This window comes from Cydia splendana, chromosome Z, assembly GCF_910591565.1.
Source record: "Cydia splendana chromosome Z, ilCydSple1.2, whole genome shotgun sequence".
Taxonomy (NCBI): Eukaryota; Metazoa; Arthropoda; class Insecta; order Lepidoptera; family Tortricidae; genus Cydia; species Cydia splendana.
The window spans coordinates 34,093,624-34,111,157 of record NC_085987.1 but is presented as its reverse complement, the minus strand read 5'-3'; the positions used below and the strand labels follow the sequence as shown (position 1 = coordinate 34,111,157).

At 35.1% G+C, this 17,534-nt stretch overlaps 2 protein-coding genes across 3 annotated transcripts in view; one reads left to right on the top strand and one right to left on the bottom strand.

The window, feature by feature from the left end:
• Positions 1-7,035, bottom strand: part of LOC134803940 (zinc finger protein 28-like) — a 36,840-nt gene extending 29,805 nt beyond the window's left edge. For both annotated transcript variants that reach the window (XM_063776767.1, XM_063776768.1), the window contains exons 1-5: positions 6,689-7,035; positions 5,748-5,882; positions 5,178-5,283; positions 3,944-4,072; positions 654-802 (exon numbers count right to left, since the gene is read on the bottom strand). In XM_063776767.1, the coding sequence (XP_063632837.1) occupies positions 654-802; positions 3,944-4,072; positions 5,178-5,283; positions 5,748-5,882; positions 6,689-6,841 (672 nt within the window). In that variant the 5' untranslated portion in view covers positions 6,842-7,035. The remainder of the gene's footprint in view (positions 1-653; positions 803-3,943; positions 4,073-5,177; positions 5,284-5,747; positions 5,883-6,688) is intronic.
• A 621-nt stretch (positions 7,036-7,656) lies between these two features.
• The window catches only part of LOC134803944 (tetratricopeptide repeat protein 39B-like), a 35,680-nt gene continuing 25,802 nt past the window's right edge, over positions 7,657-17,534 (top strand). Inside the window, exons 1-2 of the mRNA XM_063776773.1 lie at positions 7,657-7,821; positions 16,394-16,438. The gene's annotated coding sequence lies outside the window, so the exon portion shown is untranslated. The remainder of the gene's footprint in view (positions 7,822-16,393; positions 16,439-17,534) is intronic.

The following is a 17,534-nucleotide window of genomic DNA, read 5'->3' as shown; positions in this document are numbered from 1 at the left end:
TTATAATTGGAGGTCAGATATACAGTGACAACTAATAAGCACTCAACATTCATATGGTTATTTAAAAAAAACAATCGTAAGTAAATAATAGATAACAGTTTTATAATTTTGGTTTACCTATACGAGTACGGTTTGTTAAAAGAAATGTTGTGTCATGTTCTAATAACATACCTACTTAGTAGATAGTCCATTAAGGAAAGGTCTTATAACTTTGCTCTATAAATTGTAATTGTTAGAAGATGCACAGAAATAATTTTAATGACATTACAAACTGTTTTGTGAACCGTTTAACTGTTTTTTTCTGATAAAGATTATTTTATTGTTCAGTGTAAAATAATTTATTTTGATTACAGACTGATCCCCTATGCACAGAAATAATTTTAATGACATTACAAACTGTTTTGTGAACCGTTTAACTGTTTTTTTTTCTGATAAAGATTATTTTATTGTTCAGTGTAAAATAATTTATTTTGATTACAGACTGATCCCCTATGCACAGAAATAATTTTAATGATATTACAAACTGTTTTGTGAACCGTTTAACTGTTTTTTTTTCTGATAAAGATTATTTTATTGTTCAGTGTAAAATAATTTATTTTGATTACAGACTGTATTTGTAATATTAACAATATAATAATTTTAAAAAATCTTACACTGGTCAGCAACTTTTTTGGTCTGCCTCTCTTCTTCGGGCCCATCAGATCAGCATGACTTGTCCACATATGTTTTGTTAAACTGTCTGAATTGTCGAAGCATGCGCCACAAAGCGGACAGTACGTACTCTGTTCATCTTCATACTCCACTGTAAATATAACTAACATTATAGCTTTCGCGGTATGAACATAGAAATGAGGATAAATGCGAATAGCTCAACACAAATATTATCGCTGCAATAATAGATCAGTCAAATCTTACAATAAAAAAACAATGCGTGATGTAGTTCTGTATTTTTTGTGTATTGTTTGGAGTCCTTGGAGGAATATGAGACTATGTTTTGCAAGCAAAAAAAAGTTGTGCTCTCTGCGTAATTTGGGAAAAACTGCAAAAAATTCGGACTTTTTTCAGATTTTCCAGTTTTATCATAAAACTTTGGGTTTTTGGTCAAAACTTGCTATGTAATGTTGAAAGTATATTAAATTTGGAACAATTTAAGCCCATAATCAGCGCCGTATGTTAAATAGTTCTTGAGATATGGGGCTTTAAAAAAAGGGTATTTTTTTCCATGAATGAAATTTTTCGTTTTTCCTATATTTTAATAGAAATATCGGCACAAACGCTTATACTATGAGGTATATTGCAATGAACAAAGTTGTAGCAAATTTAATTACCTTTCATTTAAGTGCAAGAAAGGGTCAGTAAGTCTTACAGTTCTCTAGTTATCGTAAAAAAAATGAAATTGCTATAATGGGGTAGGCAACTAATGTATTGTTTAATGCATTGTCAAAATCCCTACAAAAGGCAGTACCATCGACGAGAACGCAATCTACGATTAGCTTTTACCGGTTTTTCCCGATAGCAGCAGAGCAATGTCAGAGATCAACCATTTTTAAAATGCACCCCCCTCTTAAGCACTTCACTCATTCAGTAATGAAATCAAGATACAATCTGTAGTTTGGCTTGTTTCTCGGCCCCACTTTTTGGTTGTAGCCATAGATCCCACGATGCCGATTCCGATTTAACAATTTGTTATGGTTTTGAACTTGTTTGGTACGACCTTGACGATAGTTCACGGTAATTGGCGTGGCGTTGGTGAAACACACTGAAATTACTGGAAGTCATGTCATTAGTATCTAGCTCGCGCTCGCTTATTGGTGCTCTTGAGTGTACTCTGAGTCGTGGTAATACAAGATCACTTTCTCAATCAATTCAATTTCTCAACAGAAAAAAAGTTATTGTGTGGTTTTATGAAACCACGATACAAGTCATACAAGTGAATCTTTTTTCGGATTGTAGATATAGGCATTTAACTGAAAATATTCGGAAATTTATCCGATTTAGGGGTTAAAAACGGGTTTTTAATCTTAACTTAATAAATATTCTCTATAATTATCTTATAAAAGCTCGCCCAACGCCAATCACACCAATGTAATTCACGCCAGTTACTCAACATGATGCTGTAGTTTATTATTAATATCGCTTTTACGCGAGTCAAGGGCTATAGAAACCGGTATAAGTAAGCTCTCCGATAAGAAACAAATGTATGCAATCCGCCCGGCTTGGTACATCATGTTAACTCACACTTATCTATACTTACCTACGTGTTTCGTTCAGTTCTTCTTCTATTAATGATTTGGTTTGTCAATTTATACACCTATCTAGTAAATACTAGTAGTAATAGGATATTGCTAGTTAAAACCCGTGGATTATAACACAAACGTATACCTACAGCGGGTAATGGTAGCTGATTTTGATGTATCAATACGTTATGTTTAGGATTTTATCGTGATCTTGTATTACTACGACTCAGAGTACACTCAAGAGCACCAATAAGCGAGCGCGAGCTAGATACTAATGACATGACTTCCAGTAATTTCAGTGTGTTTCACCAACACCACGCCAATTACCGTGAACTATCGTCAAGGTCGTATCAAAACAAGTTCAAAACCATAACAAATTGTTAAATAAGAATCGGCATCGTGGGATCTATGGCTACAACCAAAAAGTGGGGCCGAGAAACAAGCCAAACTACAGATGGTAGGTATCTTGATTTAATTACTGAATTAATGGAGTGCTTAAGAGGTTTTAAAAATGCATTTTAAAAATGGTTGATGTCTGACATTGCTCTGCTGCTATCAGGGAAAACCGGTAAAAGATAATCGTAAATTGCGTTCTCGACGATGGTACTGCCTCTTGAAGGGATTTTGACAATGCCTTAAACAATACATTTAGTTGCCTTCCCTATTATAGCAATTTAATTTTTTTACGATAACTAGAGAACTGTAAGGCTTACTGACTTTTTCTAGCACTTAAATGAAAGGTAATTAAATTTTCTACAACTTTATTCATTGTAATATCTCTCATAGCGTTAGCGGTTGTGCCGATATTTGTCTTAAAATATAGGAAAAACGAAAAATTTCATTCCAAGGAAAAAAATACACTTTTTTAAAGCCCCATATCTCAAGAACTATTTGATATATGACGCTGTTTATGGGCTTAAATTGTTACAAATTTAATATACTTTCAACATTATATAGCAAGTTTTGACCAAAAACCCATAGTTTTATAATAAAACTGTAAAATCTGAAAAAAGTCCGAAATTTTTGCAGTTTTTCACAAATTACGCAGAGAGCACAAATTTTTTTTGCTTGCAAAATATAGTTTCAGATTCCTCCAAGGACTCCGAACAACATACAAAAAATACAGAACTACATCACGCATTGTTTTTTTAGGAGATTTTTTTGTAAGATTTGACCGGTGTATAATTTAAGTTCCAAATGACAGGTGAAATTCCGTGAGTACCAAATTCAGGTTTTGGATTTTAAACTCCACCATATCTTGGTAATGGAGTTAAACGAACGAACTCTGTGCTCACGACAGCAAAATTCCTTGAATGTTTACGTTTTTCATCATTGCAGCTTAGTACAATAGTGAAATTAATTGTTTAGTATAATAGATTATACTAAAACCAAAATAAAAACAATTTTAGCGATTACACTGACTGATTTAATAAGGCGGTAAATACAATTCCTGATTTCCGGTTACGGCATGCGGCGTCAATGTGATAGCTGCCTTATGTCCGGGTTTTACCCTTATACTTCGAAACTATGGACAGGGCTTTGAACCAATCTACATCTCACACATTCAGGAAAGCCATGGAGAATGGCATCCTTCATTTCACCTAGTTTATTGTTTATCATCTAATTCTTATTAAAAAAACACTTAATATCAGATATCTCGTAATAGCCTATTTAAGAAAAGAAATACCTCGTAACAGTAAACTTACCTTTCACACATTTTTTATCCACATGTTCTCTAAGTCTAAGTCTAGACGTATCAAACACATCAGGGCAAGTTTTACACTGCTGGTTACATTGATGGCCAATATCCCCCTCGTTTTCATTTTTAATCGAAGCTAAAACCAATCAAAACTATCATTAGCTTGTCTACGAATGCCACAACAAGATAGTTAGAATACAGATAAATAATCAAAATCGACAAAAAAATACTTATTTATGAAGTTCATGAGAAAACAGTCGTAAAAATGAAAATGCACATACTGTATTACTTATGCGATTACTTTAGACAACTTGCCTTTGAATTAGAGCGCTCGAATCTCAAACATTGGCCCCTAGTCTATTGAGAGTTAGGCAGTGAAATTTTGGACGGATTGTTATTCCCATTCTGTACTGTACGTATAGTCGCCATCTGATATATCGGAGTGGCCAAGGTGCTCATAAATACCTGAACAGGCAACGCAATTGTCCAGATATTTTTGAGCACCTCGGCCGCTCCGATATATCAGATGGCGACTGTACAGTCACATGTGTGAATCAACTTTTTCTTATCACTCGTTGCCATGGTTACATTCTTGGTCACTGATTTTAAGGCATTTAAATTCATCAACAGACAGAAGTTTTTGTGGCATAATAAAGTGATTGACACAATGAAATATCGTCAAAAGGTATATCTGTTATTGATGTTACCTTAATGCTATATGTACTTAGTATAGATATTTATTAAATTTTATAAGACGCTACCGCGAAATACACAACACGTTCGATATCTTCTTCTCTTTTGCTATATAGTATACAGTGCCAAAAGAATAGAGAACTACCATCTCTATTCTATTGGCACTGTATACTACAGTTTATGTTTTTAATTTATAGTACCTACTAAATATATGTAATAAAGAAATCATGTACCGCTTTGTAAATAACAACAAGGAATAGTTGATATACCCATATACATACAAACATACAGGTCGATTCACAAGAGCTGGCACAAATGGAATGATCAGAGTGTATGAAAATATTTAGGTATGTGTGTATCACATTAACCAATTAAATGGTGGGTCTGACTGTATACCAATACAGGTGTCACACATACAATGAAAGTATGGTTCATTCCATTCATGCCAGCTTTCGTGAATCCACATGTAATCAAAACTGCTCTCAATAATAACATTTCACTCACACTATGAAATAACTAATATAACTAATAATGAATGTTTTACTTACCTAACTCACTACAATTTTCAGGTGTCACGGGCAGAGAAAAGTCAATATCCAAGCCATCATCAGCATCATCTGCTGGCTGCTCTTCTTTAACATCATGTGGTGTTGTCTGTGGACAAAATGGTGATTAGTAAGTATTCATGTCATTGAACACCAGTTTTGTGACAGAAGACACGTCCATGTTTCTAAAACTCAACAATACAAAGAGAAAATTTACCGGGCTTCAAAAATCTCTACAACAAAATATTAGGCTTTATAATGGAAAATGAAATTATTTTACTACATATATCTATAAGTTTGTACTTGCATTGATAGAATTGCATTGCATAAAATTCTCCAACCAGCAGTTCTCACTTATTTGGTAATTGGAACCCTATTGGATAGCCAAATATTTGACAGGGCCCCAAATAAAAAAAAACACGTTCATCACTGTGCACCAGTTATACCTATAGCAGAGCTGGTTTTTTTATTGTTATTACAAGTATTCTCGCGGAGCCTCAACAGAGGCTGCAGCGCCCAGTGGTCCGCGGAGCACACTTTAAGAGTGGCTGATCTATATAATATTGTACTTACATTGATAGCTTTCTTAATCAGAGTCTGTAGAGCATCATGTGTTTCTTGAGACTTTTTCCTAAAATCAAATGCACTGATGGCTTTGTCCTTGCACCCCTGGCAAATATTTGACGGAAACCCATCACCTTGTTCAATCTGAATAAAGAGAACAATTTTATTCAAGTTAAAATTTATGTATTCTATCATAATCTAGGCAACAAATAAATACTTTAAAAAACTAACGCTAAGCATAGACATATCTTGGACTGGACCCTTAGGTTAGGTCTGTCAAATGTAGACCAAAACTCAGTAAAAAGAAAAAGCCTTGAAAAGTGGTAGCTAATACTGGATTCTAAGAAGAACAGTCATAAAAGGAAATTATCTTACTGTGAAAATAATCCATATTTACAAAAATAAAGACATTTGTGAATAATGGTCATATTCCACCTGTCTAATGTCATTGCGCCTCACTCTCTCATTAAGCAAAAATGTGAGACGCAATACACATTGGACCTATATATTGGACAGAATTATTCCTATTAATAGAACACATTAGCACCACTTGTACCAGCTCACTAACTCGGGGTTAAGCGGTTAAACCGTTAACCAAGTGTAAAATTGTACTGGTAACCAGGGTAACTCTAGGTTTAATCGGTTAACCCGGGTTAGTGGAATGCTGCAAGTGGCTGTTAGTGGATTAGCAGGATTACATTCAGTAATCAAATAATAAGTTTAGATTTAGCTGATAATTCCGTTCAAGTCATCGTTTTATAAATAATAATAGAAAACCACTTGCCTAGTTTTATTATTATTTTATCAATTTAATCACCGTTAATACTATAAAAATTATTGATTGAAATCAGTAAGCTAATGTGAATAAAGACTAAGTTACAGCACAATAAATGCAGTGCGGGTGAAAATTTTCCGTGAGAACCAGGATCAAAACAATTGATTTTTCTTACCTTTAAGCCAGTTACCGCGTTTATTACATAGTCGAAAGTAATTGATCCAGAATAAACATCAAATATAGACTGCGGTACTAATTCTTTTGATAAGCACGTTCTACAAACATTTTCTAATTTGGTCAATTTTATAACGTTTATAGAAGAAGCCATGTTTTTTATGCAGTTATGGTTCCGTATCCTTTCCTTTGCAATAATTGTAAATAACTGATTAAAATTTATACAACTTTTAATAATGAAGTTTGGTACGCAGGACTTGTTATTCTAGATTTCATATTTTGTGTTTTTTCTGTTTTATTTTTGTTCGCCGTGTAGCTTGTAGCGCAGGAACATGGCTGCTAACAGTGTTGCCAGGACTCTTGAGTCATAAGTTACGTTTCGTTTAACGAAAAGTCACAATTTTATTGCAAACACACACGTCAAATTTTTGTCCTTGCATTATAAAATAATAAAAAACCGGCAAGTGCTGCTAAATCATATTTTATGTCACGCAGATTGTCGCACGTCTTACAGAAGAGGGCCAAAATCACGCCAAAATTTACAATAGTTGTTACTATATGGCAACACTGCACTGCTACAAGATAGAGTTTGCTTTGTCGATCTCGCGGATTTCGCATGGATTTCGCCCAACACTATTCCGACTATTCGTTCGTTCACTCACACTCAGTCATTCTCATAGCCGGCTTAGACTCGCGGCTCGCGGCTCGGCTCGACACACTCGCGTTCGGCGTGTCATTCGGTTATAAACCTTATGCCGTGCCGTTAGTGTTTAAATGATATTAGCTCGACGAGCTTGCGAGCCACGAGACGAGCCGCGAGCCCACCGCTTACACTCGCGTCTCGTGGCGCGGCTCGCGGCTCGTCTCGTGGCTCGCGCGAGAATGTAAATCGCTTGTGAGTTTACTTCAAAGCATATCATTCATTTCAGTCCGATCAGTCCTCATTTTTTCAATATCTGCGAATGTACTGAAGTGTGCGCGTTGTTATGTGCTATTCGGTGGTTTCGTAATTTAATTTAAAAGTAATTTCTCCAGATTACCAACATTTCGGCTTATAGAAAATAGCTGCTCTATATCTAACGTGAATTCATCGCCCCTTTTAATCAATTTGGTTTGTGCTACTTATCATCATGAGTAAGTATTGATTATTTTTATTTTATTTACATTCATATTATTTTTGTTGTTTGCTTAGGTTTAACTGGGTGGGTAATAATTATATAGCATAATAATAATAATTTTTTCAACATAATTCTACAGAATTGTAAATTTGGTTTCTATTTGTACCACACTTTGCAATATCTTAGTAAAAAGTTTGTAAACATAGTTAACAATTCACTAACGTATTTATTATTAAAAATTGGACACAATCAATGCACCCCAATCAGTTCTCCAAATGATAAATTAATAACAATTTTATTTGTAATTGTACGTACCAATTTTAATGGCCGCATCGGTATCACTGGACGTAGATTATGAATATGAATTTTATGATTTAGTCACAATTTACTGAAAGACTATTGTCTATTGTTTAGATAATTAATAACTCATTCAACAGAGTATGTAACGTTAAAAGATGCTGCAGGCTATGCTATAAATGTAACTACCTACTCTTAAATGTAACACAATATTGTGTACAAAATATTTACGTTACATTCACCTTGACCGAACTTTTAGAATTGATATAGATATGTAGTAAACAACTCAAGGGGATAATTTATAATAAATCGTAATGAATAAATCGCCAATTTATTTTTGTATAATTTGTATTAATAAAATAATAAATGCACCGGTGTCTCGTCTCACATTTGTGCGCGCCATGCGTGGTGATTGGTGCGCTAGCAGTGAAAGCGCTCATGTCATCGGTACTGCCTACTTTCTCTGCTCTGGAGGGCCACTACACAAAGAGCAAGCGTGTACCTATCTCTGCTTGTAGCTTTAATTAATTATTACAATATTTTGTTGCTTTGTCGAGCTGTTCTCCTCAGTCCAGTTGCGTAGGTATTTGTTTTTGTTTATTATATCTTTCACCACATATTGTTACAATCAAATGGGAGTGGAGAAATCAAAAAACTCATTCACGCATTAGGCTAGGTTCACACGGCGTAATTTTTTCCCGTATACCGTATACGGGATTTTATCGAATACCGTAGTGACAGCCAAATTTGTAAGGAATCGTTCAAAGTCGTTCACACGGCGTCTATGCGGGAAAGCCGTCTAGCCGTCTGAACGACTTTGAACGTCTCTATGTAAATTTTGCTGTTATTTTATTTTTTTATAATAGCTTATTTACCTTTCTCAGCGCTAATTAACTAGGTAACGTTTAACAATTCGCACACAATCAGCCTGCAATTGCGAATTTCAATATTTTTGAAGTGAAAACTTCTCTAGCGGCGCTGAGCACTTTTTGAGGTGGGGAATAGTACATTGTGTATTAAGGGCGGGAAATAAGAAATTACGAACGAGTGTCAATTTTAAGCCCGACGCGAAGCGAGGGCTTAAAATGTTCACGAGTTCGGAATTTCTTTACCGCCCGTGGCACACACAATGTTTTTCATCACACTTGTAAGGAAAAAAAGGAGAATTAATAAAAACAAACTTCTGTATAAAACACTTTTCCGCCCTAGGGCGAAAATTTCAATTTCCCGCCCGCAAGCCCTACGTGTAAATAAGTGTTTTTCATCACACTTGCTCGGAAAAGATTTTTTCCGCCCTAGGGCGAAAAATTCAATTTCCCGCCCGCAAGCCCTACGTGTAAATACATCTTTTCCGAGCAAGTGTGATGAAAAAAATGATAAACTCGAGACAGCGTAACGCGTACGGCGAAAATGTATGCCTGAGCCTGCTGTTTCATGTAGGCGGCGCAGGGCGCTTGCGTGACTTTATGTTATGTGTGACGGACAATGTTATTCACCAAAGAACTTTAGTCATAACGTATCATAATCAGGTCAATTATTTAAAACTGGACTTTTATATTAAGCAATAAAGCTCAATGTTCTAATCTTGTACGGGCTGAAATACGAGGATCTCACAGTTACATTCTAACTTTATATCACTCCAATATAATTCAATAAAGCTACATCTTGATGAAATCGCTAATAAAAGTGAACTCTAGTACTGGTGAATAAAACTCAAAATATCATGACCAAATATATTTAGATGCGCGGTCTGCAAGGTAACTTTACAATTTCTATTCGAATTTTAAACAATTAACGCTACAACTTTGAATTTCGAATTTTAAACAAGCTCACTGACCAGCAATTTCGGAACTAAAGTTTTTCAATAGAAAGGAGGATGGGTCAATTATACATAGTGCTGCAGACATTTTGGACTAGTCATTGAGTTTTCACTTCTGTCGGCACTCCCGGAGTGCAACCCGTTGTTTTTTTTTCCTAGCTGCCTGCTATTTTAATACCATACCAGTATTACCACGTAGGTACATCTACTCGTAAGTAGATGTATGTACTGTGGTCGATGTTGATGGTCGTGTTTTACGATGTCCGAATATTACGATCACGTAACATTCATTCGCGTTAAAATAAATATATATATATATATATATATATATATATATATATATATATTTATATATATAATATATATATTTATATATATATATATATATATGTATATATATATATATACATATATATATATATATATATATACATATATATATATATATGTATATATATATATATATATATATATAATCATCATAATAATCTAAACTATACCTAACCAAGTACCTACCTTACCTACCTATAATTAGGTAAGTCCCTACATGTATGATTGTACTTGTTTGGTACATGATAGCAAGGCCGCCTTAAACTATGGTGGGGCCCTTGGCACCTAAGAATTCGGAGCCCTTTTGGAAAGTAATGAAAACTAACATTTTTCTACTATGATCTTCTATTTATTATACATACTGTTACTGTTTGTCCTTCGGGGCCCCCTGAGGATGGTGCCCTGGGACCGGGCTCTGTCGTGTGCCCTTATGGTAAATACGGTATTGCTTATGAGAAAGAGGGCGCCCCTTCTGTAAAAAGATATTTAAACAACTAAGTAACGCCACACAAAACGCCTATGTTCCAAATTTAATTAAAACATGTTTTGCATAAAATGGCTGTGACATAAATACAGACATGGATGACGAAACTTAAAAAGTTTTGTATAACTTAATAACCAGTTTAGTCATTTTTTAATGTACGGTATCCTAAAAAGCCTCGCACAAACATGGCCGTGAGTCAAATCGTGACGCACATCGAAACAGATTACCTACCGCCACATAATCTGTGACCCGAACATACTTTGCTACCTACACATCACCTTGTCAGTCGTAAGCAGGTAGAATAGCTAACATACTTGCATAAGTACCTATTCCTATACAATAATCTTTAACAGAATACACTGACTTCACAAAACAGTTTGAAATGTCATTAAAATCTAAATCATTCACGAGCAAGGCCAAAGTGCATCAGAGTAATCATAATCAGAATAGTTAGCTCAAAGATTGCACATACATTCGATGCATTACGGTGTTCTATTGTTTCTGTGGCTTTCATAATCAAGGTATGGGTGCAAGCACTTTTAGATAAGAAAGAAAACTAATTGCTTAACGTAACATATTTTCCGCTGAGACAAACTGCTTGATTTTGCTTGACCTACGAAAATATTGAAATTGTCAAACGCTATTATGGTTGCCTATAAGATTTGAGGAGTTCCCTCAGTCCCTCGTGGATCCTATCAAAAGAGCTGGGTTTTGAAAAAAAATGGGGCTAATCTGTATATCTTTAAACAAAGAGTAACCAAACGAGAGTTCTGGGGTAATACCACTGCCACACACTCGTCGAGTGGAATTGGAAGTAGCGAGGAAAGTAGTCAGAGACGTAGTGTGGGATCGTTACTCATCTCGTCATGCTCCTCCTCATGTCCATCACTCCCTTTGGCACGAGTCAAAGGACCGGCAATATGAGCGCGAGCACGGCGACTGTTCGGCCACACGCGCGAATAATCAATGGATAAAGATCAAACGAAGGGGTATGCCCCTAGTTGATAAAAACAAATTATAAAAAAATATTTTCCTTAATCTCAAAATCCAGAGAGGAATATGGGGACTACGTTTATATGGAGAAGCCTTCGTCCCCTTTCCTCTTAATTGCAACATCACTACACCTTTAAAACAAAGTCCCCCGCTGCGTCTGTCTGTTTGTGTGTTTGTATGTTCGCGATAAACTCAAAAACTACTGAACGGATTTTCATGCGGTTTTCATCAATCAATAAAGTGATTCTTGAGGAAGGTTTAGGTGTATAATTTGATAAGCTGTGCGAAGCCGGGGCGGGTCGCTTGTAATATATCTATAGTCTAGTACACTTCAGAAAAAAAAATCAAGGTTATGAATGATCGTCTTGATCTCGACTTCACTTAAGTATTTAAAGCCAATTAAACCTATGTCATAGATTCCTGTATCTTACCTACAGTACCTACCTACCTATCATCTCACACGTAGGTAGATAACTCATTTATCGCACTTAAGTACCTAATTAACGTGTAAGACACGAGGCGGCGTAGCTCTGTTTAATTTTGTGCATATTGTAATTACTTACATATTTAATGCAACGATGTTATTATTATTACAACGGTGCAAGATTCGTATGCCATGTGTATTGAATATATAGTTCCCCCCATAGACGTTATACCTAGATAAATTATTTCTGCTTATTGTGCTGTTTTCCTTCAGCTCATAGTGATTACTTGCAAAGTGCAAATAACCGACTTCCGCCGCCATCCTTTCCGCTATGTCGTATGTACGTGTGTCGTATGACTCGTATGAGCCAAAGAGAATTAAATCACTACGTTTTAAGAGTCTGCACTCTCGAACAAGCCTTGAACCGAATTACGAACGTACATTGTGCCAACACACCAAATACAGGCTTAAATAACTCGCATCCAGGCCATAATTGATAAAAAAAACATCAAATACATGTCAATACTACCAACACAAAAAAACAACGCTAGGGCTCGACACTTCCAGTACCTACTGTTTATCGATATCGATAAATGTGCGATACGTGCTGCTGTATTTACTGTACTACTGTAACAGTACATTTTGAGAATCACGTGGAATAATACAATAAAAAAAAAATATTATATAAACAATTTTATTTTACATGATAAAATAACATAGTTTATTATTCAAGTAGGCATATTACAATATGCTGAATTCCCGCGCATTCTTTTTTATACTGGTCCCTTTTTATTGAAGGCACTGGATGGAGAATGGTTTCCACAAATGATTGTTGTTTCCATTCAGCTTTTGAATAGGTAAATAAATACGCCAAATCCTCATTTCCTGTTAGCTTTGCCCATAATTGACATCTGAAATAAAGAGATCATCGATAAATTGGTCGTACCCTATTCGTGTCTTAGGTTACTTAGTTTTTTACTTCTTCATTCACAAAATATTTTCGTTTTAACCATGGATTATACACGACTAAAACTAATTCGAACTAATTAAATTAGTAACTGTTAACGACTCAAAGTAAAAAATGAAAATATTGCATACAAACATCAGTTTACCGACCTGGGGGCCGATTTTTGAATTTCGATCGTTCCTGTTCGGATCAAGTGGAAATCTGGCCAAAAATACGTCAGTAGTTAGTCTTCTTACATGCCCACCACATACTTCACATTTCCTTAAAGATTTGGCCCCCATTTAAATAACAGCTAAAGTTATTTTACCAAAATTACAATAAAAAATAACCACGTATTTCCACGTTCACGACAATTTAAAATGACGTTATTGACGTTTTACTACCGATCATACCAACCTAAAGAAAAGTAAGTATAATACGTCTATGTTAAAAGCAAGTATGGTATGTGCTACCAAAATGCAACAGCAGTCATTTTAATTTGATAAGATTATTTCTATGCCTCAATGTTGGTAACAAGTACGTTCGTAATTTATCATAGTATGGGGTGTCGATTGGCATATGAGCTGCTAGCAGTCAGCTGCAGAGAAAAGTAACCCCTTGCATAGAAGTTCGTAATGTTTGTATGCAAAGGTGCTAAGCGAATAGTATTGCTGTCTGTACCCATAACATTTTTTTTATGTATACCTACACTACCTATTTTCTCTTATAATGTTTTGCTCAACAAGGTTTGTTTTACAAAGTAAGTCTCGTAAACGCATCTCCATACAAAAACATAATCTCCATTTTCCTCTGTGGATATTAACATTATAGAAAATATATTTAAGGAATTTGATGTGTATTAACCACAGCTATACCCCTACGTTTGTTTTCTTTTTCGATTTTTTGATTATTATAAGACTTAGGAGCTTTGAATTAGTTTTTCGCTACTAACCTAACTTTAAATAATAAAAAATCTAAAAAAGTCAAACCAAGGGGCACGTCGTTAATATACAATAAATGTTTTTACATAATTTAATGTATACTAACCATAGCTAATATGCCCCTACGTTTGATTGTTTTCGAATTTATTTCCCATCTCCCGAGTTCGATGATCGCATGTATAACTACATATACATAATAAATATCCTGTCCAGGGAGGAAAAATGGGAACTACGTTTGTATATGTATGGAGAAGCGGTTGTCCACAATCATCTTAATATTACAGTATTTTCATTAACAAATAAGCAATTTTCATTAAAATACCTACCGCTTGAAGTGGAAGGTAGGTTGTAAATAGGTAGTAGGAGTTCAATTTCTTTGTTAAGCTACTTATGCTGATAAGTCATGAAGTGTGGGTTAAGTAGATCATGAAGATCATTAATTTACTCGAATGGCAATTAAACTGCTCTAACAATGTTTTTTTTTGTGTTATACCTAGATTGTTCATTAAACAAATTGATTATATGTACCTATACCCAGTTTATTGGCCGTATAAAGATGATGCTAAGGAAATATTTAAATATATGTAGTTGTAATTGATTTCCTCTTCATACTTCATTCTTGTGCCTTACAAAACTGAATATAACGAGTAATAAAAGATCGCTTCGTAAGGACTTCTGATTCTGTTATATTTTCTAGGTATGTTTATTTCTAGATTGCATAATTTATACGCAAACGCAATCGTTTGACAGTAGGCAATACTGTCAATAACTGCTGCACTGTGACCCAGATAGCTGTTATTAGTGTTATTACCATACTCAGTTTATCAACATTTAACTCCTAAACAGCATAAATATTAGATCTGTAAGCGCGTCTCAAAAGGCGCCCTTAATTACTTTATATTGCGTCAATTCTGTGATTACAGAGATAGCTTATCTGCACACGTGGACTAGAAGAGTAATTACAGCAAAGAGGTGTCATTAAGTAAATTCTTTTAAGTGATTTATTTCTTTCTGCTTCCTAAATACCTAAATAAATTGGCCAATATTTTGCCCAACGGATCAGCATTGCCATCCAGCGGGGCAATGCGGCCAGCCTTCTGGGCACCCTACCTAACGGACTACGACTTAGGGCATTTTTTTTATTTATAGGTTTTAGTGTTTTTAATACTATGTTGTAAAAATGTTATTAAATAATGATGACATTTTTGAAATAAATAAATAAATCTACTTCCTAATTACAATATAAAGACGTATTCATTGCATTGCTGAATATGATGGTCACTCCATACATCAGTTTATCAATTATTTGAAGGAGGTGATTAAGGAGCTAATATACACAAACTTGACCCCGCTATGTCTGGCCAAAAATCTATAGGTGCCAAGATTTATTCATTTTGTATGAATACTCATGGTAATTTCTTAACCTAGGATTTTTTTTGGAAACTTGATTTAGCGAAACTCCGTCGCCCATATTTACATGTTACATGATGAGATAACTTTATAGTAAGTAATATTTAATTGCATTTTAGCTCCTCAATCACCTCCTACCTGGAGTACGTCTAGTTACCAGTAACCTGTGTACCAGTACCTGTATAACGTGTACATTAGGTACTACTTAGTACATTATAATAACTAATAAGAAAGTCTTTGCTGGTTTTATGACCGGTCTAGATTACGTATAAGAAGAAAAAAGTTTTTGATCGCAACCGGTTTCGTTCAAGACCAAAAAGTTTTCGATCGCAACATTCGCAACTGGTTATGAAGCTTCGGTTGCGTACGCGGCCGAAGGGGGCTCGATATAATTATTTTTATTTTCTTCATATGCTTTAAATTTCAAGATTTCTTTGCATGACACTAATTTCGTAATATAATTCCAACATTAATTTTTTTTTAAAGTATGTAATTATGTATACCTATAGGTTTATTTTTGTGAAGACTGTTTGTTTTTTGTTTGCTTAGCATTTGAGGCTTAGTGTAAGGCCTCAATGGACGCTCGGAGCGGAGCGTTCGGCGGGGCGTGCAGCATGGCGTCGGGCTCATAAGTGATTTGAGCAGCGTGCACTAAGGCCGCTCCTATACGTTTGCATTTGTTCAATATGCACGCCGCACGCCCCGCTGCACGCCCAACTCGAGCGTCCACTCAGGCCTTACACTTAGCCGCTGCGATGAGACGCAGCATACTTGCCGCTTAGGCTGAATCAACAGAGTCATGCGAACTTGCAATGCTATTTTGTCTCAACATTGCATCCCCCTCGTAGTTTCCTCTTCCTAGCCCTTGCAGCAGGATATGCTGGCTGGAGCTACCCCTTGAAATAAACTGAACTGAACTGATGACTCTTTTTGTTTTGTTGCAGTAAAGGCATGACTCGCTAACCTGACAACTTGAAGCTGAAACACAGGTAAGATATTTTCGTTATTTGTACCCTACCCACACCCTGTCATAACTATAGTATGCAATTGCTTGTATCCATAGGTACAACTTCTCACTTTAATTAGTTTTTTTTATAAGTGAGGTGAGTGAAACGACGAGAAGTACGTTTTTTTTTGTAAAATAAATGGGTTTGAGCCGAAATAACAAAACACGTGTCCATTACTTTTTCATGTTCTCCAACATATAATATAATCAGTAATTAACTAGCTATTTGGTTGCACAAAACTCTACAGAAGTTAGATAGCTGGTTTGTTAGTGCACGACGACACCTTGCATTTTGTGACTATGCGCTGAAACTTGGCACAGTTGATTCTTAGCTGGTCATGAGCAGATACAGACCGGGAGCCGTCGAGAGCCACCTCTCATTTAGTGGGGGGGAAGGGGTGGAAGTTCGACGCTGCGGCGCTTCACTTGGAGCAACATTTCTCTAAAACTATACCTATTAGGGCATGTAATATATCATTTTCGGATAAATTGAGGATGAGGAATCTATTTTTAGAACAAAAACAATGCACTTTCTAACAAAAAAATAATAATAAAGTGGATAAGACTAAAAACGTATTTTTGATTTTTTTATAATTACCAATTTTTTTTAAAGTGTATCAGGAATCTGGAAACAAAAAATACAGTCGTAAAGCTACACTTATTACGTTTAAGAAAATATATAGTTTTCATACAAATCTATTGATAAATGGGAGATAAAAAATAATATTAAGCGTGGGTCAGTGTCCTCAATGCAAAATATTATTAAGGTGGGAAACTTACTCATAATTTGTTCTACAATCGTTTTTTTTTTAATATTGATCCTAGCGAAAAAAAGTAGCACTTATTTTATAAGAAATCTGAAACAGATTATTTACGTAAAAGATATTTTTTTGCTGTGGGCTACCGTTTACGAGTTATTTACGAAAAACTAAAAAAAACGATTGTAGAACAAATTATAAGTAACTTTCCCACCTTAATAATATTTTGCATTGAGATCACTCTGACCCACGCTTAATATTATTTTTTATCTCCCATTTATCAACAGATTTGTATAATAAACGATATATTTTCTTAAACGT